At 43.1% G+C, this 25,319-nt stretch overlaps 1 protein-coding gene across 6 annotated transcripts in view; it reads right to left on the bottom strand.

Annotated features, from left to right (window-relative positions):
• The window catches only part of Adamtsl3 (ADAMTS like 3), a 321,817-nt gene that overhangs the window by 270,565 nt on the left and 25,933 nt on the right, over nt 1-25,319 (bottom strand). For all 6 annotated transcript variants that reach the window (XM_013158894.2, XM_013158893.2, XM_013158895.2 and 3 more), the window contains exon 3: nt 6,846-6,965. In XM_013158894.2, coding sequence (XP_013014348.1) covers nt 6,846-6,965 — 120 coding nt within the window. The remainder of the gene's footprint in view (nt 1-6,845; nt 6,966-25,319) is intronic.

Here is a 25,319-nt window from a genome sequence, read left to right as displayed (position 1 = left end):
AGGGAAAAGGAAAATTAGGTCTGGCATAATAGCACAAGAAAAAAAAAAGACATTTAAAAGAAGTTCAGGAATAAGGCTACACAAAGACTTCATTATTAATACATTATTATTATTACTAGTTTTAAAAATTCATTCAAGCATTTCTCTCATACTTTTCCTGCCCACAGATTAGATGTAAAAATGTCTTAACTGAACTTAAGGGCAAAGAACAGGCACTTGGCATTGCTACTGCTTGGCTGTTTGATCTTGGACAAGATTCTGTTCCCTCTTTGGTGCTCAGATTCCTCACCTGAAAAACCAGAACCCTACACTCCTTCAACTCTGATATGCCACGATCCCAGATGCCTGTCAGGACCACACATCCAGTCGTCCACCTCCCTAACAACGGAAATATAAAAAACCATAAACCGGCTAGGCATTTTTGAAACAAGACATCATATAAATAGGCATTCGGCGACATTCAAAAGAAAAGTCGATGAAGTTGTCCTGCCGTAGGATTTTAGAAGCACAGTTTGCACCAATACAGAATTAGGTACATCAGAATCTGGATATGACTTCAAGAAAGTAATTGAAATTCTCAAATATTAAAATGTCTGTTGAAGGTGGGGGTGGCTGAAAGAAATATCACAAGTTAAATTTAAAGGTTAAAATGAGTGAGAGAAGCTGGTCATGGTAGCACATACCTGTAACTGCAGCACTTTGAGAGCCTAAGGTAGGAGGATTGCAAGTTTGATCACAGCCTGGACAATTTAAAAAGGATCTAGGGTTATAGCTGAGTGAGAAGGCCCTGGGTTCACTCCCCAGGGCAGGGGCAGTATGAACTTGAAAATTAGTGATCACTGACAGCAAGGGTAAATCAAAATATGAAAAAAGCATTTTAAATCTAGTAAAAATCTCAACTCCACTCAAACATGGCCAGGAAGAGACAAAATCCTAAATTAGTCAAGGATGCTTCCCTGGAATCTATGGAAGAGAGAAGAGTTTATAGGGGAGAAGGGATGATGGGCTCTAGATATCTGTCCAACCCCTCCAACGTGGAGTCAAGAAGGTATTCTTATAAATGGTTCTGTACTGACTCAAGTGGGCTTTGTCCCAAGTTAATTCTTGGAAAACCAGAACCCATTAAACACCCAGCTCCACCACACATGCACGGAACTCATGTTATTCTTCCTCCTCCTGGTGCCTCATGGTTTGCACATGGCAAGATCAACATCCCACCAAGATACAAACACACACAAAGACAACTCAAGGACCACAGAATGAGGCACATTTCCAAGCTTGTGTTGCTCCTCCTTCATTACCCTGTGGCTGCCAATGAGGAGGAAAACCATTCTGACAGATCTACCGAGTCTGGATGGCATTCTGCCCACATTTCCCTACATATAACACATGCTGAGAAAGAGAGAACAAAGGAAAGGAAGGAGGGGCAAAGGAAGAAGGGATGGAGGGAAGGAAAGAAAGAAGGAAGAAACACTTGTGCCAAAAGTACCCTAACTTTAAAACTAAATGATGCCTTGCTGAGAAGCACTAACCCCGTCACAGATGTGGAAATGAAGGTCCACTATGAGCTCCACACTTAAGTCCTCGGTGAGCTGAAATAAATCAAAGATAGACAAAGATGGCATCACCTTCCTTTCCACAAAGAGACTTAGGCAGACGGTGATAGTGCCACTCTTCATATACTGCCTTAGTCAGGGACAGGACAAACAACAAAGTGCAGAATTGAGATACTGCTTCATAGGACCAGCCAACATTCAGCTACTTGCCTTTGAGCAGGTCTTCAGTGAGCCAAGACTCCAGAACCTCTATGAAGAATGACTAAAGAATCCTCTCTGAAGCCTGGTTGGCTAATAACTCTTTTAGCTTCCGCCTTCTTAGTCAGCTGACCCTAACTAATACTTTCTCACTACTCAAGTGCTAGGACATTTACCTGCACACATACTTCCCAATGGGAAGGCAACACTTTTAATTGCAATGAACATGTTCTGCTTACATTGAAAAATTTGTGATTTCTATTGAAAACTGAGGAGGAATGATGTGCTTATAAGATGCTATTAGCATAGCTAATTCCACTTTCCTGAAGGAGCTGAGAATGAGCCTAAAAAGCATATCCACAAACATTAAATCACTCTCTGTGGGGTAATAAGGGCCCTAAAGCTCTGTAGATCATGAATGGAATCAAGACTTTTTGAAAAAGATAGGATTTTCTAGGTAATTCTTCTGAGAGCAGCAGCCAGGTTTATCCTAGAGTTGGAGAGCCAGGGTTGGGACTGTAGTGGTCTCAATTTTTCGAATAACCATCTGGATGACCTTGAGTAAGTCATTTGCACAAAGCCTCTGTCCTTTTGACTTGTAAAATGGAGTGCTTGGGCCAAAGTCTGCACCAGTTGTAAAATTCTATAATTCTCTAAGTAATAGTTCACTGTGTTGCTGGCAAGAGGGCCTGGACCATCAGCATGATCCAATTAACACTCTGCAATGTGGAATACTCTATTTGTAGAAAAGGCAGTTTTGGAATGGAAGGAGTACTGATCATGAAACACAGTCACTTGTTTTTCAAAACAGCTCAAGAATCTGAGGTCCAAAGATGTCAAATAACTGCTAAATTACAAGCTAATTAGTGACGGGAGGAGGGCTGCCCTGCCTGACTAGTCCTGTTTGCACTAAGTCACACTGCTCCCCAGCTGGCTTCACTAGAAGCTGCTTCGGCTCCCTGAATGATCCACAGTGTGGCTTTTATGTGTCTCATTAAACACAGCCTACATCTCAGCTGTGCTTTACCCGCCTCTGGGTTATTAGTTTTCCAGGCACCTAATCCAGAAGCCATTTGAAGACTGACCTGAAGGTCTTCATGAAAATATGCCCAGTATAAAATACTTAAAGTCCTACAAGGGTTGTCCAAGAAAGCTGACATCTCCCCAACTTGCACCTGCTTCCCATTTTATCAAATGAGTATTTAACGGGGAGGAAGACCTGAGTGAACCCATGTCTGCACAAACAGTGTTAGAAACCAGATCTCAGCCTCACTGCATACGCAGGTTGTCAAGTCTGGCTTTAGGCCACTGCACAGGCAGACAGCAGTTCAGGCGCATGCGTAGACAGAGACTGCAGGTGAGCATCCAGGCTGCAGACCAGCACAGAAGGGTGCTGTCCCGGAAGCGCATGCAGCAGACCCTGCGCAGACTTCCTGCTCTGTAAAACAAAGGATACCCTGGAAAACAGCGCCCTCCACCACCCGACCAGGCACTGAACCTCTGCGACCGCCCTGCCAGCTCCTCTGACGGTCTGGGTCTGGGAATTTCCGGGCAGGAGCAGCTCTGCCTGCCCCGGCCTGCCGCAGTGTGTTCCAGTATTAGACAATTTGTTCCGACGAGCACAACTGGCTGCTAGACTTTACATCCTATATTATGCTGGATCCAAGACTGATTGAGTCTCTCAGACATAATGATGTGTGAGAGAAGCCAGACAAAAGCGGGTACGTGCTGGGTGATTCCATTTATGTAAAATTAAAAATAAAAAGCAGACAAAAACCAACCTACAACAGCAACAGGAGGCAGTACTTGATTTCTTGACTTGGGCAGTGGTTATGGAGATGTAGAAATATTTTAAAATTCATCAAGTTTTGTGCTTTAGCTATGTATACATTTTACTGCATGTGTGTTAGAAACTCAATAAAAGTTAATTTAAAATATTGTGTAGGGTCCCCTAATGTACATGGAAAACATACTCCTTTCTTTCCTTTAGCATAGGCTTATCTGAGATTCTCAAAATGAGATGTTTGCAAATAATATTAGTAGTAACAGTAGTTAAATGTTTATACAATGCTGTGCAAGGAGACCTCTGGGAATTATCTCTGTTAAGTCCTCAGAACACTCCCACAAGGGGTGTTGGCATCCTCATCTCTGCTTCACATCTGAGGGCCCAGAGATGCAGGGGAGGAAAGTAACTTTCCCAAAGTCAAACAGCAAAGAACATGGCAGAACCGGGATTCAAATGCGAAGGACTTGGCTTTTAATTCATCTAGATGTTTCTCATATACTACCAAAGGGCCTTCTTAAAATGTTTTGATAAATTTGATTGGTTGTATCTTTTCCTCTGTGCCCAAGAACCTCCCTGACATGACAGGGCCACCTGCATGTTAGGCACAGGGAGGAGAGTTGAGCCTTGGGAGCTGGAAACAGTCTCTGGCCCATCCTGAGGTTCCTTCAGGAAACACACTTCGTTGAGCAGAAGGGCCTATTTTCTCTGCCATTGACTGAGGGGGAAGGTGACTTTATTAGCTTGCTGTCTTTAGTCTCTGTTCCTTTTCCACAAAAGAAGCTCACAGTGGAAGACCCTGAATGGTTTCATGTGTCCATCACTAGAGCTTTCTGGAACATGTCCTTGGGTGAAATTCCCACAGCACACCACACACTTTAAAGATCTGTATTAGAAAAGAACTGAGGGTTCCTGTTTCCCTCTTTTTTTTTAGCCTTTTATTGTTATTATAGTAAATATAATGTACCTGTAAACCTACAGAAGGCATTAACCACTCTAATTTTAAAATACATAGCTCAATATTTTTCCAGACTCTCTTTTATCTTTTCTGGTTTTCTCAATTCATTTCTCTTAAGGTCTCCTATGAAACCTGTTGGATCACGGATTTTTTCATTAAAACACATCATAAATTTTAGGTGGTCTAAAAAAATCTTTTGCAGAGAAAGCATCTTAATATTTTAGATTTTATTAGCAAGTGGGCACAAATGCCTGTGCTCTTATGCAAATACCAAATTATTATTCACCCTACATCTACGCAGGTAACTATGTATGCAGTCATTTCTGAAGTCACTTGAAAAAAATGACTGGATATTGAAATTTTTTTGACTTAAAAAATGGTCTCATCTGCTAGATCACAGCTCTGCCCCTCACCCAACCTTAGATGCAGAGATAAACCTGCTAAGACAGGTGTTACGCTTTATCCAAGATGTACAGCAAGGTCTCACACACTCAAGATGGGGTCTTTTGTAAAGCAATTGGACCATGGGGTCAAAATGGCTGATTTGGTACACGATGGGGTTTGGTGAGAAGAGGAGGTCCCTGGAGGCATGGCCTGAAGGGTGTGTCTCCCGGTCAGGCTCCTGTTGTCTCTCTCTGCTTTCTGGCCTGTAGGTCCTGAGCAGGTCTTTATTCTGCCTCTTGCTCTTCCCCTTTCCCATGCCATTTCTGCCAGAGCTATTTCTTCCCTGGGCTGGCCAGTTGTGAACAGTAAACATGAGCCAAAATAAACTGTCCTCCTCTAAGTTGTGGATGTCAGGTGTCTCATTGATGAGGAAAGTGACTGAGATAACAGGTAAAATGAAGTGCCCCCTTCTGAGCAAGGACTCCATCCCAGGTAGCGACACCTTTACTGACCCTTGCCCCAGTCTCCAGCCTTTGTGCTCTGCAGGACTCTAGTTCTCTTCCCACCTCCTTTCCCATATCTGTTCCTCCAGCCAGCCCCAGAGTTGGTCCCTTTTGCCTCAGTCACATTTCCCCTTTTCCCCGGGGTTGGCAGACTTGGCTGCTCAGAGCTGCTCTTATGAATGCTGTCATCTGCCCCCAACTAGGCCTTCTCCAAATCAAACCAGAATGTGCTGGCCTTGGACTACACAGCTGAGGACAGCACAGCTGGCCTCAATTGCTGGGCCATCTCCTTCCACACTGTCGTGGGCCATGACAAGGTAATCATGCCCAGCTCCTGGTCTCCACTTGGGCCTGTATGTGCCAAGATCTGCTGGATCGATCAAAGGCCCACGTGGGCTTAAACCCTATCCTGGTCCGATGCAGTGCCTCAGGAATTCAGGCTCCCTAGCTAGAAACCTCTGAATTTGGCATAGCTGAACATGCTCTGTTTCAATGAGTTGTAAGTAATCTCAAAGGCGTGTATAATCTTAAATGCTGCTAAGGCATCAGCCAAGCCCAGGCCTTATTTTCTGGTTAACCTTCATGAAATGATTTAAACACACAGACGTATGCACATGCACATACATGCAAGCCATACACACTTTGTTACTTTCTGGAAAATAGGCTTGGAAAAGAAAAGTGCTGGTAAAGCTGAAAAAATAAAAAAAAAAAAAACTGAAGTAAAGACACAGAAGGCAGGAAGTGATCCTGAATCAGAACAAGAACTTCTGGATAATTTCAGCATAAAATACTCAGGACAGTGATTACTAAAATGAATGAATCCATCAGATATTTCTGACATAGAAATAAGAAAAATAAGTGATTCTTAAGCAAATACTCCAACAAAAACCAAAGCTGCATATGGTGTAGGAAGTTGTGTGCAAGCATGAGCTGTCCAGGGGCTTTGGGATCCCTTGAGAGTGTCAAGGGTCTGCTGCGTGAGCACTGCACTGAGGAAAACACAGTTAATTTAGAAGGTGTTATGGCTTGTCTCTGGAGGTCCCCTCGAAGCCTCATGCAGCTATGAGGATGGGCTTGTAGAATTTGTGAGGGATTCACAGTCCAACACTGGGATTATATGTGTGAGTGCTGTACTTACCTTAGGGTAACCTACACACAATCTAAGGGTGTGAAAGAGTCTTCTTTACATGCTCCTCTCTTTTTGCTCTTGCTGCTTTTTCTGTGTTCTGCTGCCATGAAATGTTGCCCTCTGCCATATCATTCTGCTTTGGACCCAGTTGAACATGAACTGAAACCTCCACAAACTGTGAACTAAATCAATGTTTCTTCCTTTAATTTGGGGTGCCAGGTATTTTGTTCCAGCAATAAGAAAAAGTAACCAACACAGAGGTGTTTTTAAGATACTGTATCTTGCCCCTGGCATATGACAAAGCCAAAGGTAAGTCCTTCTACAGTGTTCTTACCTGGTCATCATAGCGATATGTGAGGAACTGCTCCCCTGTTGTATCTTCAAGGAAACTTCCCTGAGGAGACAGTGCAAACTCAGGAAGAAAGTAGGCTCCAGGTGACTTCTCTGTTGCACTCTAAAAGACAAGATCACTCAGTCACAAGCAAGCCTCCAGGAAGAAACCCCTAAGTGGCAGGGTCCAAAAAGGACATTTTAAGGAAGTCTATACACTACAGGCTAGATGCTGACAATGACCAATGTCATTTTAAGAAAGTCTACAGACTAGATGCTGACAATGACCAAGGTCAGGCACGTTGAGCACCTATGTGGGGCACTGTTAGGTGAGGCCCACACTGGTCCATCTCACACCAGCAGTGGTGGTATTATTCCCTGACACCTGCCTTCCTCTCCACTCTCTGTCCTTCCTTCTGCTCCTCAACCTTTCAAGTCACCCACACAGTAGTTAGCCTGCTTAAGTTTTGTTGTTGCAAATCCACCACTTTTATAATTTTTTTCTTTGCTTCCTCCCTTTTTCTTTATTATTATTACTTGTAAAGAACTGGAAAACAATTTTCTCCATAATACAACAGAAATATATGTTCATTATAGAAACTTTAAAATATATAGACCACCCCAAAAGACAACAAAAATCACCCAAGCCTAAACCAGGGCTAGAACCTGTTAGCCATCATGCACAGGGAAACAGATCCATCTATCAAAGTCTGGAAGTAGTAGAGGACTGCCAGCTTAGAAGAGCTTCCTGAATATATGGAGCCTTCTAATATGATGCCTATATTACTTTGACCATGCATTCAAGGCATACTTATTGAGCATGTACCATATACCTGACATCATTCTAAGGGCTTAGATAGAACGAGGCACAAGAATGATTAGGTTCCTTTTTTATGGAACTTACACTCAAGTGGAAAAGATACACAGTAGAACAAATAATGATATATATAAGCAGTAAAATTAAAATTTTAAATGCTACAAAAATAAATACATAAGCAGGTGACACCCAAACAATACTGTGCAAAAGCTGCCTGATTTTCAACAAGGGCACCTGAGAAGGTAAGGCTGGAGCTAAGAGCTAGAGCATAAGAAAGAATCAGGTTGGCAAAAAGCCCAGGGTGAAATCCAAGAGCCCTAATGTGGTGATGAGGTCCAGGGTTTGAAGAATACAAGGAGGATCAGCACGGCTGGGTTCAGGGTGGACAGTAAGATGCAATGAAGATAAGGAAAAAGAAGGGCCCAAGGCATGGAAAGGCTTGTGGGCCACAGCAAGAGGAAGGTGGGCCACAGCGGAGCATTTAAACAACACGGTGGTCACCCCACTGGAAAAGGAGGAGAGGGAGGAAGTAAAACCAACAGACTGGCTGGAGAGGTGAAAAGAAGAAATCAAAAGCAGGAGAGTCACCGTCTCTTTCTTCCATTTGCCCTCTCCAAAGCAAGCTGGCTTTTTATCTTGAGCAGTGAGCTTTAAAGGAACACAAGGAATGAGCAACCATGGGGGAAGAACAGATTTGTTGGGAAGGGCAGAGTTAGTAGCTCTGCTTGAGAAGGGAGATTCACTTGGAGAGCTTCAACTGACTGTTTGGTGTACAAGTCTGGACCCAGGGAGGCTAGAGACAAAGATATGGAAGTCAGCACTTACATTTCTATATAGTTACAGCCATTATGACGAAAGCCCTCCCTAGAGAAAGAGTTTGACAGACAAGAGAGCCTTGCCTAGCACCCTCAATAATGCCACCATTTGAAGCCAGGCAAGAGGTACACCTGGTACTCCCAGCATTCTGGGAGGCTGAAAGAGAGGAGGATCTTGAGTTCAGGCTCATCCTGTGCAATTTAGCATGACCCTATCTGAAAATAAAAAATAAAAAGGGCTGGGGTTATAGCTCTGTCCAATGGCCCTGGTTCAATCCCTAGTACTGCAAACACTAATGATTCCACCATTTGAAAATGAGGGAAGAAAAGAATCAAGCAAAAGAGATTTAAAATGATCAACTAGTGTAGAATATTTTTAAATGAGTCAGGGAGGAATTTGGCATCCAAGAGAGCAGTCAGCTGTCTTAATGCTGCTGAGGAGGTGGGGAAGATGAGTCTGGAGGCACTTGCCCATTCAGTGTGGGGCAAGGAAGTCACTGCAGTTGCCAGGCAGCAGCAGAGAAGATTGTACTAGGTCTGAAGGGGTGGGGAGGGGGAGGGCCTGGGGCACAGCAGGGGCCACATGGAAGGACAAATGGATGTTCAGAGACAGAAGATGCTAGAGTGATTTATTTGATCACTGGAACAATCCACTGAGTGAGAGGAGACAAGGGAGCTAGCAGCACAGCTCAAGAAAGAAAGCCCTAGAAGGGAGAGGAATGGGTCCAGGACACATGTGGAGATCCAGCTTCTACAACAGGGAGACTCTTGGCCATGTTGGTCCACATCAGTCATGCTGCTTTGCTGACCCCACGTTTGGGCCTCCACTTCCCCTTGCTTACTCCCTAGCCCCTGCCACTGTGCCCCATGGATTCTTACTCCTAAGATGGCCCCTGGGTCCCTATCATGCTCCCACCATCTCTCACTGCTGAGCTATCCTTCTTTCAAGGCCACCTTCTGGGCAAGATGGGCACATCCTAAGATGGGCACAGAGAAGGTCTTTTGGAGCCTCCTTGTAATGGCACAGCCCTTCTCAGTAAGCAGGTTAAGTATATATTGTCACTGTAGGATTAAAAACAACTACAAACATTTCAACTCTAATGAATCTGTTCCCCTTTGGCTTACATTCAGATTGGTAAAATGATCACATGTACCTATCCCAGGCTTCTCTCTCCTCCCAGGCCCATTTTGACACTGCCCCTTGGAGGACATTTCTGTCTACAGACTGTCTCCACAGAGCTGCAACCCACAGCAGGTGCCTGGCACAGTGCCTGACGTGTGGGAGGTGAGGTGTGAAAGACTAGGTGGCACCACCCAAGCCAGGCATAAGGACTTCCGTTCCCCCAGATTCTCACTATACCCACATCACACTCCATATGGATGGACAGTGATTTTACAGCCACCTCTTGCTAATAAAATCCTTACTCTTATTAGCGAAATGACAATGAGTGGAGTAGTTTTCACTCATTCAGGAGATGAGGATACAGCCCAGGTGCAATACAAGTCTTCACCTCCGACCCCATGGGGATACTGTGAGGTCACCATGTGCCACTCTGGCTGTCTTAAATCTTGTAAAGCTGTACAGTGGCATCCATGATTATGAAATTCTAGCGCCAAGAAGAACCTTCTTGGTTGTTGAATCCAGCCTGTATTCCTTAGAATGCTGCCAGATGCCCTGCAGCCACTACTTGAAAACCTTCAATGATGGGATGCTCACTCTCTCCAAAAGTGACAGGGCTGTGTCAGAATGTAGCCAGTAGATGGACCAAACTAATCTGAAGCAGTACACTGCTCTCCAACTGAGATGCCTTTGACAACTGAGGTGCATCTTCCCTTTCTCCCTCCTCCATGACTCCCATCCTTTCCTTTGCACACAAGTGTATACATGCACAAAGACACAGAGACACACATACACATGCTGAGATTCTAATGTTCAAGCAGAGGGAGATCTCGGAAAGCCAAACATCGAACTGCAGAATCAGACTCTGCAGACAGCCTGGTCCCCACTTCTCTGAGGCAGGAATCTCTCCTGCAGCGCCACCTCCAACAGTGAGAAATCAGATCCAGCACAGATCCTTTGAAGAGAAAGATGGGAAAAAGAATTTCACATCCTGGAGATCTGCTGTGAGTCAGCATTTGCCACCTGGTCCTCAACTAAGGAGGTAGGTGCCGCTCATCTTCCTTTCCGAATGAAGAAGCTGAGACCCAGGAGGTCAAGTCATCAGAGTAGGGACACACAGAGTTCCAGCTCTCCAGGGAAAGTTCTCCATTCCAATCTCCTCCCTTGTCAGTGGATAGGATTGTTAGAACAATCTGTCCATCTGTTAGGAGAAATGCCTAGTCTGTGCATGGCTTCAAAAAACAAGCATGCAGGATTCAGAAGATGTCTTTGACATTTCCATTCAAAAGGGAGGGGCTTCCTAACTATCATGATGTCTCAGAGACATGGGTCTGTTTACGGGTGGGTGACCAAAGAGGTCAGAGCCCTTATATAGCAAGAGACAGAGAGAAATCAGGAGAAGAAGGCCACATAGGAAGTGTGTGATCTTCCCATGGCACCAAGCCAGGGTCTGGGAGCAAAGCTGCCAAACACGTCAGCCCCACAACCATTGCACACAGCTGCTCAGTCACTGGGGAAGGGGCAGGAGGAATCCAGACAGCACCTTGGGGACCCTGAATTTGAGGCCTGGGGATACAGCTGTGTCTCTCCCACTACTCCCACAGGAAGCTCTGAGTTTGGCAGGAGGACATCAATGTGGGATGGTGCTTCAAGGACAACATTTTTGTATTCTAGGCTTCAGTCCATACCTTATAGAGAATCAAGAATAACTTCCAGACCAGGTTTGATTGATTATAAAATTGTAATGTAATAAAAATACATGAGGTCTCTGACCACAGTTTCTGACACAGCTGCTAAACCTCTGGTAGTGGACGGGGGTGGTGCATCTGTCTAGCATGCTTGAAGCCCTAGCTAGGCTCAGTTGCCAGCACCACACACACATACACACACACACACACACACACACACACACACACACACACACACACACGTGTGTGTGTACAAGTGAGCATCTCTGATAGGACTGTTTGGGGAATTTTTTGCTCTGACATTTGGTCTTTGGCCCAGGTTCCTGGCACAGAGCTCACAGACCTTTGCCATTTTCTGAGTGACAGGAGTATCATTTGTTTGAATGTAACTCTTGGGTAGGAAGAGGACTTCTTAGGACCAACCAGATGGACTTTCCCCTTTCAGTCTCATCTCCCAACTTCTAGGGAGGGAACAACAGAAGGCTGAGTTGATACCAAGGGTCCATGATGTCATCACACCTAGGCAATCAAACACCACAAAGTCTCAAAAGCACTAGTTTTAGTTTGGTGAACACATCTGGGTGCTGGGGAGGGGGTTCGCCCTAATTCCTGCCCTTGGGACTTTCCAGGCCTCGCCCTTTGTGTCCCTTCATCTGTTTGCTCATCTATACCCTTTATTGTGATCTTTGTGAATAACCTGGCAGACACAATAAAGTGTTTCCCTGAGTTCTATGAGCCATCCAGGCAAAACAATGAAGGTCCAGGTGGGGGCAGCAGGACCCTGGATTAGAAGGTCCATGGGCCACAAGCAGTAGGAGATATCACTTGTCATTGGCATCTGAGTTTGGGAGCCGCCTGTTTCCAGGTAGTTTCAGAACTGCATGGCTCCCCTTAAAGAGCTAGATGGGGAGAAGGGAGATACCCTAGGCACTTGGTGTCAGAAGTGTTGCATTGAGTGAAAAGTAGAAAGTAGGAAAAATCACTTGGGTTTATTTTTATCTCAGAATGATGCAATGAGGAGGAACACAGGAATTGGTCTTTCAGTAATGGAGAAGCCATTCGATGTGCCTTGAAAGCTAAGTAGTGGGCAGTTAAGACAAACACAGTATGACTCCGACCTGACTCCTCTGAACCTCGCAGTGGGATGCTGATGGATCACACCACTGGCCTCAACACCTACCACACTCAGTGCAGGCCCCTCGGTCCTTCTCAGATGCCACTGGGAGCCTGTGTGGCTGCAGCCTAAACTCAAAATCTGACCAGCTGATGCCCAGCTGTTAGCAACTGCTCTCCATCTGGCCCCCACTCCAGCCTGCCAGGACTATCTTGAGACCCAACTCCATCTTCTGAACATGCACAACTCTGTCCCCACATTGCATCAGCACAAAAGCAAGGCATCCTTATCGCCTCTGGAAACACAAGGACAGTGCTGTCCCAGGTACTTTCCCCAATTTCAGGCTGATGGTGACTACCTGGTTACAGTCCTCTGTCCAGATGTTCCTAAGTTGGTTACTGGAGACTCTATAAATACTAGGTCAGGGGCTTTGAGTCTGCAGCAGCTCAGACAAGACAAAGACACAAGATTCTGGTGGAGGAAGTGAGATTCTCCAAGAGCTCAGCAGAGCTGAGTAGTCCAAAGCAGTTTCCACCTACGGGGTAGCCCCTGTGCCTATGATTTGCCTAGCTTCCTTCTGACAGTGAGTTTTAGAGTACCCTGCTGAGCCCTGTGTCTGGGAGAAGTCCAGCACAGTGGCCAGGGAAGCACCTCCCAAAAACCTAAGTCCATTTTTGAAGACCTTGATGTAAGTGACCAATCCATCAGGAACAGTTGCAATGAGAAAAATGTCACATAGAAATATATCCACCTTAAAATATCTCTGGAAGAGGCAGGACACCATATTCCGTGAACAGGGCTGTGTTGCTAAGAAAAACCCTTCGGATCCCAACTCCCTGTAACCCTGCATCACACCTCCTTCTCCTGCTCCCTATCCTGGTCCAAACACCTGTTGTAACAACAGCATTCAGAACTGAAGGAAGTGACATTTCATCAGAGGGATGAGGACAATGGTGGGGAGAGAAGCTGCTGTGTACAAGGACTGTTTGGAAGGTGCTGGCCAGATGCAGTGAGCTCTGGTCCTTGTCATCTCTTCCAAGAATTCCTTCCTTTCCCTTAAAGGAGCTCTGTGTTAGGAGAACGCTCTCTCCAGCTGTCTGGGCACTGGAATCTGCACTTTGATCCTAAAGTGGAATATGTATTTTCCCACCACTAACACTCATCTTTATCTCTCTCAGAGAAAAGGCATTTTGGCCTCTTAGGTGAAATATAAATAAGTGTTTTATTTTACTCAAATGATGGGGGTAGGGAAACCCAAAAGCAATGGAGCATCCAAGTAATTTGGGGGCTCACAGGTCCTATTCAGTCAATACACATTTATTAAATACCTACTGTGCACCCAGCAATATTTTTGACACTGTGAATTCAGCCATCAACAGAAAAGACAAAGACAAGAATCACCTTTCTCAAGGCACTCAGATTTGAATTAGAGGAAGCAAAAATGAACATGATAGAGAAGTAATTGCACATTAAGTCATGGGAAAGGGACACTGGAAGTGCCAGGAGACAGGTTACAAACTGCAGTTTTCAACAGAGAGGCTGAGGTGGCCAAGGCAGGTCAAGGTTCCCTGGGGAATCACTTTCTTGTCTGATTTTCTAAGCTGGACAGGAGCATCCTGCCATTTGACTGGACGTTCCAACATGTCTACATCCTCTAGGAACTGGATGGGCTGATAGGGCTAAGAAGTCTGTCTCCCCTGCAGTAATGGGGACTCTTCCCTCTTGGTCTGTGCATCTCTGCCTGCTGCAGCCTGTCCCTGCAGCCAAACTGGCTAAGTTGAGTCACCTGCTTCCCAGCAATCCCATGTCCAGGCCCGAGGTGGCTTCTGCCATCCCATCCTGCACAGTGGCCCCAGCCTGCCACTGTCCACACCCTCACAACACAAGCACAATGTACACGTGCGTGTGCAGTGCACATTCCTCTGCCCACAACTGGTTGGTTATGCGGCCATGGTGTGTCCTTTGTTGCCAGCCTGTGTGCTCATTACTGAGGATGACACAAATATGTGCTTAGTACTTGTGTTGGAATTTGCACTAATTCAGTAGCAAAAAAAAAAAAAAAAAAAAAAGTGTTACTGCTCTTCCCCATTTGGCAATGAGACACCACCCGACCTGACAAAGTCCAGAACCCATCAGGGACATGTTCGTGTTTATTCACGGTCTTTCTCACTCCCACAGATTCATTTCTTTCAGGAAATATCCCTTCTGTGTGGCTGGAATCATACAGGCTTTCAAGTGAAGCCTTCCCATAGAAGAAAAAGACCGAAGTATACTGTTTGCACACACTCCAAAAACATTTATATTCATCATAAGCCGATTTGTTTTCCCAGGGCAGGAAGTATTCAGTGTGGATTCGTCAGAGGAACTGCCAAATATGCTATTTGAATGCTTATTCTTTTCACAATTCTTAAATAAGCAAGATGATAGGAAGACAGTGCTTGAGACTCAGGGTGTCATTGTTGCATGTATATAAAATGACATCTCTCCAATTTCCATGACCTGCAAAACACCTTGGGGCCCAGCATAAAGCATAAAGGACTTCAGAAGGAAGCAGTAGGTGGTGCAAACACCAGCCCCTGTCCTGCAGTGGTGACACAGCCACACTGAAGCTATAAATCAGCATTAGAAATTGTTATGAACGTACTTTCTGTTGTTTAAAAAAGGAAGAATGCAGGCTGTAATACTGGATCCAAGCAGTGCATTGGACATGACACAGGTTTACAGATCAAAAACAGCATAGTTTGCAGTAAAATTTTAATTTCTTAATGATATATAGAATTATAAATAATTTTCTGGAGTGTTTACAATACCGTCATACAGTTCCATATTTATTTGACATGAAGATGTCAGTTGGATTTAAATCCTGAATAAACACTGTTACCAGTGGTACCAGATACATGGAAAATCACATTCATACCCTAGGCAGACACCGGACACCTGCTCTAACTGGTGACAGATGCTTGAGTTGCCAAAGGTGCAAAACTTACAGCTGGGAGCCTCGAGGCTGGAGAAGGGCTGTGTGGCTGCAGGCCGCCCTTCCTGTGGCCAGTCTTCTTCTTCACCTGCCTAGCCCAGGAGCCAGAGGAGCCCCCGAGTCCCCAGCCAGAAGTAAAACCAGGCAAGAAAGTATCAGTGTGGGAATTCTGTTTCTTTATTGTATGTATTTTTTAAATTACTGAAGTGCTACTTTTGCCAAAATCACTGTGTTTCCTGGAAAATAAGAGTGCATCAGAAAGTAATCAGCCTTGAAAACCAGAGGTCAGAAACGCCAGCCCCCATCAGCCCATCCTGGCCGTTCCTGCTCTCACGGTTCTCTTGCTTGGTAGCAGCTGTGCAAGGCAAGGACAAACACGGCTGGGGCTGGCTAGAGGCTGGCTGGCAGGTCGCAGAGGCTGTGCAGAGTTTTCTGGAGCCCTGGAGAGGTGTCAGGAAGAGAGGTGAAGGGATCCTCATGGAAGCTGGGTGGCTGGGTGAGTGGGATGGGAACCCTGGGCCACCTCGGCCACCGAAACGTTCCAGGAGAGATGTCACGGTGCCAAGGTGGGGAAGCAAATCAACAAACACCCCGAATGGAAAGCATGAAAAACTATTTGAAAACTCTTTGAAATATTGGGAGAAGTGGAAAAGTTCTAGAGAAAATACATAAATAATCATAACTGAGATGAAGAAAAGGAAGGAAGGGAGGAAAAAGGGAAGAAAGGAAAATATTAATGATCTTTTAACTATTAAAGAAATGGAATGTGTAGTTAACATTCTTCCCAGGAAGAAAACAGCTAAACTAAAGGACACTCCCTTCACAAATAATTTCAATCTTTGAAAAACTCTTAAAGAATAGTAAAAAGAAAGGAACATCCAAATATTCAATCTGTGAGCATAGTATAATCTTGATAACATAGCCAGGCAAGAATAATAACATCTCACTCTTAAAATGAATACATACTCCTCAAATAAAATATAAATAAAGTAAATCTCACACTATACAAAAGAAAACCAACAATCGCAGAATGGCTCAATACCTTGTTTTGTTTTTGTACCTTGGGACACAACAGAGCAGTAAAAATGAATGAACTCAGCTTCACATGTCAACAGAAATGAAATTTAGAACTGCAACACTGAGCAGAACAGATACAGTATGATTTCATTTGTATACAATCCAAACCCAGATAATACCAAATAATGTATTCTTTAGGGAAATGCACTCATGAGGCTAAACTATAAAGATAAGAACAGGGTAATACATCATCCCCCTCTCGCTGTGCTTACTTCTAAGTCTGGAGGTGGCTGCAATAAGAAAAGGACACCCAAGATGCGCTAGGAGGATTGGTAATGTCCATGTCATGGGCCCCGCGGTGGTGGGGACATAGGTGTTCCTCATTTGAGATTCCTGAGCCACCCCATGTTTAGTTGTAGAAGCTAAGGACTGCACAAATGCAAATGGCCATCTTCCTTTAAAAAACATGCTAAATCTCTTGGGTATGTGTGTATATAGAATAACATCAGTTTTAAATCAGACCTGAATATATATGTATATATATATATGCATGTTTATACTAAACTCGATAAAGCCTTTCACATCAAAGGGTAAGTGACAGATTATTCAATAAATTATTCAGCATAGCAGGTAAATACAGAGGAAAAATGACCAAATACAGATCTCTCCTTCATCAATGCACCAAAATCGATTCCATATGAATAAAAAAATGTAAAAGTTAAAAAAAACTATATAATTCCAAATGTTCTGAAGTCAAGAATTGTGAAAGAGAAGTCTGTTATCAATATGATTGTTTTCTCTTTGTAAGTTATTTTTTCTTTCATCTAGAGTTTTAAAATATATTTTTAATAGCCAATTTCGTGGAATTTGTCACGCATCCTAAAAATCAGTTTCTATAAACTGCTTTTTTTCCCTATGCAAGAGCCACACTTGTTTGTTTCTTGATGTATCTCAGAAAGTTATGCTGAAAACTGGGTATTTTTAATCATGTAATATGACAGTTTTAGAATTCTCTTAATCCTCATCCTGAGAAGTTAGAAATTTTACCAGGAAATGTATATGTCTCTGTATGTATCTGTTCTTACCAACCCTGACCATAACCAAGTCTGATCTCTATTTAAAGCAACTTTCTACAAATGATTGTTACATATTTGCCTCTTCACTCCCTGGTCCTGTTCCTAGGGTTTGAACTGCAGGTCTCTGAAATCTGTTCTCTGTATCTCTCGGTTTTTCTCACAGTTCACTCTTTGAGGTTTTCTACAATGTCAGGTATCATTTCCTGGATTTCCTTCAACTCATTCAATGAACTTTTACATTGAAGTGCTAACTTTAATTTTATCTTAAGAAAGCTTCTTGGGCTACAGTGGAAACTTTGCTGTTGTTCATGATTGTTTCAGACTTCCTGTCCCCTTCTAGCCCAGGCTGGAAGTCATCCTTGCTGGACACCACTGGCATCCTTCATTCAGGCTGCTGGACTCAGATGTATGTTCCTTTACATACGCAGTCTCAAATCTAATACCTGGCAGATATTTTAAAACAATCTGTGAAGTTATGTATATGTGAAGATTAATTGTCATAAGCATAGTTACATCCTAAGCATCTTATCAATGTGCTAAAAGAGGATTGGAGGGTTCTAAGCCACTGGGAGGTTAAAATCTGTGTTGGTCATCTTTTCAAGGGGAGAACAAGAGTATCCAGTGTTGGTGTAATTGAAGGAGGAAAAGATGGGGTGAACCCCAATCCCACCTTTCCCCAAGAAGTCCTGCTGAGCCCCATTGTACCCTATGAGCCCCTCTGTGCACACATAGCTACAAGTGTTCAAACTGTGCCCCATCTGCATGAGGTGGGCTGAAAGTTAAAAATAAACACTTCATTTCAAAAACAGCATGAAAACAAGTGATGTAAAATACTTCATTTAGAATTTTTATGATGATACATGTTGAAAGCTATTTGGACAAATTGGGTAAAACTAAGTATGTTACTTCAATTAATTTTCACCTGTGTTTGAACTCACCTAAGCATAGTTATGAGAAAATGTCCTGGCACATATGCAGCATGCATTGCATTTCAGTGGAATAGAATTATTGAGGATCCTGGAGTGGGCCTCAGTTTCCTGGAAGTTCTGGGGAGAGGGAACCCCACTGAGCTAGCACAGCAGGTATCTGCAACATTTTGCTCACCATAATGTGGTCTTGAGTTCAAGACCAAGCAGCTGACAGCAAAATGGGCTTCCAATAGGATAATCAAGATCTCATGCACTAAGATGAGGTTCCACTCACATCACTTATGACCTCAAAGGAGAATGACCAGGAACTTCGTGGGAAGGACTGCAAGACATGCCACAGCAAGTTATGCAGCTACCTTACAATGCAGGTAAAAGCGAAACCATTGATTCTGGAAGAGTAAACCAGAAAACAGCACAGATGTTCTAAATAATTTGTGTGTAATCTAAGGCATGAAACTTCTTCCATTGCTTCTGTATTTTGCAGCTGCAATCCAGACAGAATAACTCTAAATCTCATACTTAGATATTGTACAGCAGTTTCTACAAATCTGTTTTCCTCAAAGCCCTCTAGCCAAGTTGGAGCCCACAGTAAGAACTGTCCAATGGGGCTGGCTGTATTTAGAGTAAACGAAATGCAAATGAACTACAAACCTCCCTGTGAGGAAACTGGTCTGCTCTGTTCTAATGAAAAGTGCCCTTAAGTGTTTTAGAAGCAAAATGGTGTGGCTGCTCCAAGGCTAGCCTGCATCTACTCAGAGGTCTGTGACAGGTTGTAAAAGAGAGGCCTCTGCTACTCAGCTGAGGGCAGAAACCCAGGCTGTGGAGAAGAGGCCAGGCCAAGGGGAAGGAGGAGGGAGGGCAAGCTCGCTGCCAGAAAGGGGCTGGAAAGAGCCTGTGATGGGGTCTTTCCACACAGACATGGGGGTGTCACGGAGAAAAGGAGTTTACACCCCGCCTCTCACTGTGCTCCACAGTGAAGATCAAAGAAAAGCAAGAAACAGCCACATTACTGAGTGCTTACAATGCACCAGACACATGCTGGATGCATGGCATAGTTCATGGAAATTAATGTCACATCAACTCTGCACAGTAATTAATGTCACCCCATTTTATTAAAGCAAAGAAAACCCTGAGATTCTGGACACAAAGAAGACCACCTGATACCTAAGAAGTGGCAAAGCCTGTTTAAAAAAAACAAAACATGTATTTCTTTTTCACAGAAATGTACAGGATACAGAACGAATTTTCTTTAGGTAAAAAAAATAAGTAAGGCTAAATATTTAGAATAAAATACAGTGAACCCTTGAATTAAGAGCTCAATTCATTCCCAAGGGCTGGCTGTAACTCAGGTTGTCAATTGAAGGCTCAGGCTCCTTTACACAGACTTCAAAGTCTCTCCAGGACACAAGCAGATCTCAGTATTCTTAGGGAGACATTGGCCCAGGATTTCTCTATTAACCCCATACAGGAAAGAATACTGTAATGTTCCTTTCAGAACTTTTTAAGGGTTAAACCCATATCCAAGCCCATCTGGAAGCATAAGTGGCCAGCATTTAGGTCATAACTCAAGATTTGGTCATAAGTTAAAACTAAAATTCCAGTCATAACCCAAGTTGTTTGTATGTCAGGCCAGTCATAACTCAGGGGTCCACTGTATAAAATTAAGAGGAAATCTGTGTGCCATCAAGGTAACAAAGGATTGTTCATGAAAGACACACAAAAAGGCAAGCTTTGAAAAATAACATGAGCACCCATCCATCCATCCATCCCTTCAACACATGATTCTGGGCATCTGCCATGCACCATCCACCAGGAGCATGGGACACAGCTCTGCCCAAAAGGGACTAAGAATCCCTGTTCTCCAAGAGTTTACTGTCCAGAAAGCAATTATAGTAAAATTCAAATTTGTGTTCACCATGAAAGGTAAAAACACAGGCAAAACACTGAATAAAGATATATGAACCAGCAAAGGGTTCATACACAGAATGTATCAGTGCTATGTACCAACAAGAAGACAAGAACTAGCAAAACAATAATAAAATGTTCTAGTAGCCAAAAGGTATGAACCAGTAATTAACAGAAACAGAAACTCAAATGCCTGTAGATGCAAAAAGATGGCACCTCACCAGTATCCAGGGATACAGAACACCAAAAAGATGCCTTTACAACTCTGAAAATGGCAAGCATGGAAAGGCCTGATAATATCAAGTACTAAAGATAATGCAGTAAATTGAGAACACTTCATTTTTTTTGTTTAGACTATAAATGGTATCACAAGTTTGCATAATAATTTTTGTAACAGCAAGCAAAGTTGAGGACAGATGACTCATTTACTCATTCCTGGATGTAGACCTTAAAGAAATTAAAGCACAAGAGCATGTATAAAACACTTTGTAAAAAGAAACTAAAAACAACTAAATGACCAACAGAAGAAAAAATAAGTTTAGATGGCTTTATATAACAGAATATTATATAAAAGTGCAAATAAATGAATTAAATGCATTTAACAACATGGATGAATCTTGCTAACAATGTTGACCAAAAGAGCAAGTTTCATCATGCTCATGGTATGATTTCACTTATTTAAATTTAAAAAGTACCCTCAAGATACATACATTGCTTAGGAATCTGTAGGAAAAGTATAAAAAAGGAATGAAACGATAAACTCAAAATTTGAGAAAGACATAACTGTTGGGGACAAGAGGAAGACAAAAGAGTCCCTGCATTGATAGTGTTTTACTTCCTAAGCGGGGAGGTGGTACATCAGCAGGTATTACATTGTTACTTCATCCTCATTAGTTCTTAAAAGAATTCAATAATCATTTTTTTCCTTCATGATCATTTCTTACAGAATAAAAATTTTAACAAATGATGCAAAAATCTCAAAAAAATGATTACAAGATAAAACCATGAATATGCAAAAGATAAATTAATGCTACCCAGGATAAGTTGGAAATAGGTGACCTTTGCTTTGGATTTCAAATCTAACAAGCCTTAAAGGTTGTGAAGTTGTGATATCACTCTGAAGCTTGTATTATATATATAATCATATATATATATATATATATGATTATAAAGTATTACCGTACAAGGGAGAAAACTTAAATTTCTTTACTAAAAATGGAATGAAAATTTTAAAATTAAACAGAGCTTAGCCTTTAGGACACCTCTGAGCAAAGCACACAGATGCCCCACTATGAAAGGATAAGGTTTGAAATGCAAGGCACACGTAGTAAGGGCCACAGAACAGTCACCAGAAGGGGAGACCTCTCAACTCGGAGTCCCAGGACACACTCCTGGGTTCATGGGCTTGGCAGATCAAAGAACCATTTTGTGCCTCTTATGTCCCATTGGCTGTTATCTTCCAACTCAATATGAACTTCTAGGATAGTCAGTGTTATGGTTTAGGTTTAGTATCCTCTCAAGCCCTCATGTATTTGGAAGGCGACTGGTTCATGGGGGTGCCATACTCATTTGTGGATCAGTCTACCGATGAATGTATAGCTCACTCGCTGTCACAAGGAGGGGCCTGGTTAGAGAATGGTCATCAGGGGCATGACTTGGAAGAGTATATCTCTCTCCCAGCTCCTTCCTTCTCCCTTTGCTTCCTGGCCACCATGATGTGAGCAGCTTTCTTCCACCCAGACCCTTTCACCATGCCATTTCTGTGTTTGAGCCTACTAAACCTGTAATAAAACTCCTCAAGTTGTGAGCCAAAATGAATCTCTCCTCTTTCAAGTTGTGTGTGTCAGAAATTTTTGTCCCAATGATGAGAAAGTGACTAAGACAAACAGCAAGCCCTTAAATGAGACCCTCACATGTCCTGGGATCTTAGATTGTGAGAACGGTATAAAAATAAAGCAGACACAGATTTCAAGAAATGGGAAAGAAAAGAATGAGAAGTCAAATGAAGGAGAAAAATTCAATATATAAAATACTCAACTACAAGATAGAAAACAACAAGGGGGAAGCAATGCAGTGAGGACTAGGAAAGATGTCCTTAAGCCTTAAGCCTTGAAGGACATTAAAATTGAGACCAGAGGGGCACATGGGAAATAGGAGAGGCCACACAGGTAAGAAGGTGGGCAGCGTTTAGTGTGACACAATTTAGGTGACATAGTCCCCCACAATACTGGAGGAGACAGCCACAGCAGAGCACAGTAAGACCCAAGGACCTTCTCCTGATGGTCACACACCGAATGTCTGTGCACATGTCTATCTTCCCTTATTCTCCCCACAAATTCTAGTTTCATCTTGGCTAAAAGGAATGACAGGTTGATGGAGGCAATAGTTCAAACTGAATTTGTGAACAAACTCCAAGTATTTCCAAGTGCATTTCCCTGTACTCATAAACCTCTGAAAAAGATCAGGAAAGTGTTGAAGACCTGCTGAGGATTTTTACCTCCACTGCTTGGCAGTTTGGGCCACTGACAACTTGCTAGGGTGAACCAAGGAGAAAAGTAACATTCCTTCATGAGTTATAAACAACACATTTTTGTAAATGAAAAAATAAACACAGATCATGTCTAAGAAACCAAACTTTAGTAGGAGAGTCATTTTATACAACAGCTGCTCTCTGATGCAAAATTTATGGGAAAGAGCAGAATTTGGGCCAAGCCAAGGGAAAGACCAATTAGTATTATTTAGGTTATGATTCCTTTGCAATAAACAAATACTGACTCTTCAACCTTTAACAATGATGTTCTTCAACAAGACACCAATCCTTCTCCCTTTCCATAGAACAGTCAGTAGAATAGTCCTTCCTATATGCAATTTCATTTTCCACATGGGTGACCTCAACCTGAAAATATTAAAAGGAAAATTCTAGAAAAAAATAACTCACAACTTTTAAAGTGTATGCTGTTCTGAACAACATGATGGCATCTTATATCCAGCTCCATCCTACTTAGGACATAGACCATCCCTTTACCCACTGTATCCACACTATGCCTGCCCATTTGAAGTCATCCCTATATTCTTACTAAGTACCTCAAAACCTTGACAACTTGTGAATCCTAACAAGTAGAGAAAGAATGAGAGGATTCTATATTCAATAGGAAGGAAGAGAAGAAGGGTGAAGAGGATGAAAAGAAAGAGAAAGATGAAGAAGAGGAAGAAGGAGAGGAGGTAAAGACAAAAAGAAATAGAAGAAGTAGGGCTGCTTTCTATTATCAAAGGACCAAAAGTCAGCCTCGTAGGGTGGAAATCTCAACAATATCCACTTTACCCCAGCCAAATGCCATGCGTGTCTCCCCACACACTCATACCAGCAGGGCCATCAGAGAACAGAAACCAATAACTTCCACTCCCCAGTGAGTGGCAGTGAATAGTCTAGGATGCACTACCATCCCCTTGTTCTTTGCACAGTGCCAGCAAGGACCAAGTGCAGATCTTGGACTCTCACCCCAAGTCCTGGTGATACTAAGGATCCCAGTAACCTCTCATCACCCAATACTAGACAGTATCTGCAGAGACCAAATGAAGAAGCTGGACATGACTCTTGTCTAGCTGTGGCATTGGGTCATTCACCTCCCAAATTAGAGAAGATGGAACTAGAAAAAGAGAATCTTCAACTTGTAAATAATGTCCTAGGCAGACTCCAGAACTACCCACACATGAACTCGACCTGAGTTAACAGTGTAAACTGTGTGAGAACAGAGCCACAGTGTGGGGCACCACTGCACAGGAATGGAGCAGGTCAAGTGGAATGTTAAATTGTCATCAGAATTATGATTGACAAAAGCAACCAAGACCTGCACACAAAATCTAAAAAGAGTCACTGTCTGCTAAAATCAAAAAGAACTTCATCTAAAATGAATAGGATCCAGATTCATAATACCCAAAATATTTAGGACACTAACTATGCTAAGACATACTAGGAATGAGGAAAATCATAACTTCACTAAGAAAGGTCAATCAACAAATGTCTGTGCTGAAATGATTCAGATATTCAAATTATCTGACAAGGATTTTAAAACATCTGCAATAAAAATGTTTCAATGAATAATTATAACCACTCCTGAAACTAATGGAAAAGCAGAAAATCCCAGAAAAGAAAAACAAGATTTAAAAACAATCAAGTAGGAATCACAGAAGTGAAAATAAAATGACTTAAGTTGATTAGAAAAATGAAAACCTCCTGGAGCTCAGCATGGTGGCCCATGTCTGTAGTCCCACCACTCCAGAAGGCTGAGGCCGGGGACAGCACAAGTTGGAAGAAGGCTGAGCAAGTTGGCAATTTAATGAGACCCTATCTCAAAATGAAAATTAAAAGGACTAGGGATGTTACTATGTAACTGAGCATATAAGCACTGGGTTCAATCCTCAGTACTAACAATAATCAAAATCCTGGAGCTGTTAAGAAGATGATGGAGTGGTAAGCAGCAGCCAAACAGCTTCTCTGCGATTTGGAGTCCAGATGCTGGAATACAGCAATGTGAAGGGGAAAAAAAGGAGGGAAGTATGACCCTGGGCCCAGCAAGGATCTGAAGTAACACTTGGAGCCCACAAGGAGAACACAGAGAGAGACTTCAGTGCAGGAGCGGGCGGTGGCAAACAGTACTTTCTCCCTGAATCCCGGTTCACAGTGTGAGGGAGACACAGTGAACCTCCAGAGGCACAGGGACTACGGGAAACTCCAGAGGCCTCCACAGAGAAATGTAACAGTGGAATGGAGTAGTGGGTGCTGTGAGCTTCAGCAGGTGGTGAGTGATTTCAATGCAAACGCTGCAGGAGAGGGTAAGTGGACTATCACCATTTTGGAAAAGGGACACCGGAAATTGGGACTCAAAGGAGCAGTGAGTTATCTCCATCTCAAGGCTCCCACTGCCTGGGTGAGATGCAGCCACGGGAGACACCCAGGGTAAGGGAGCCAACTTCAAGCCAGCAAGAAGAAGCTGGACATTCGCAGGCTGAACAACTCCGGTCC

This window comes from Cavia porcellus, unplaced genomic scaffold (genome assembly GCF_034190915.1).
Source record: "Cavia porcellus strain 051 isolate PalLab524CR breed Dunkin Hartley unplaced genomic scaffold, mCavPor4.1 scaffold_6, whole genome shotgun sequence".
Lineage (NCBI taxonomy): Eukaryota > Metazoa > Chordata > Mammalia > Rodentia > Caviidae > Cavia > Cavia porcellus.
Note: the sequence above shows the minus strand (reverse complement) of the source record. Positions and strands in the feature narration are given on the sequence as shown.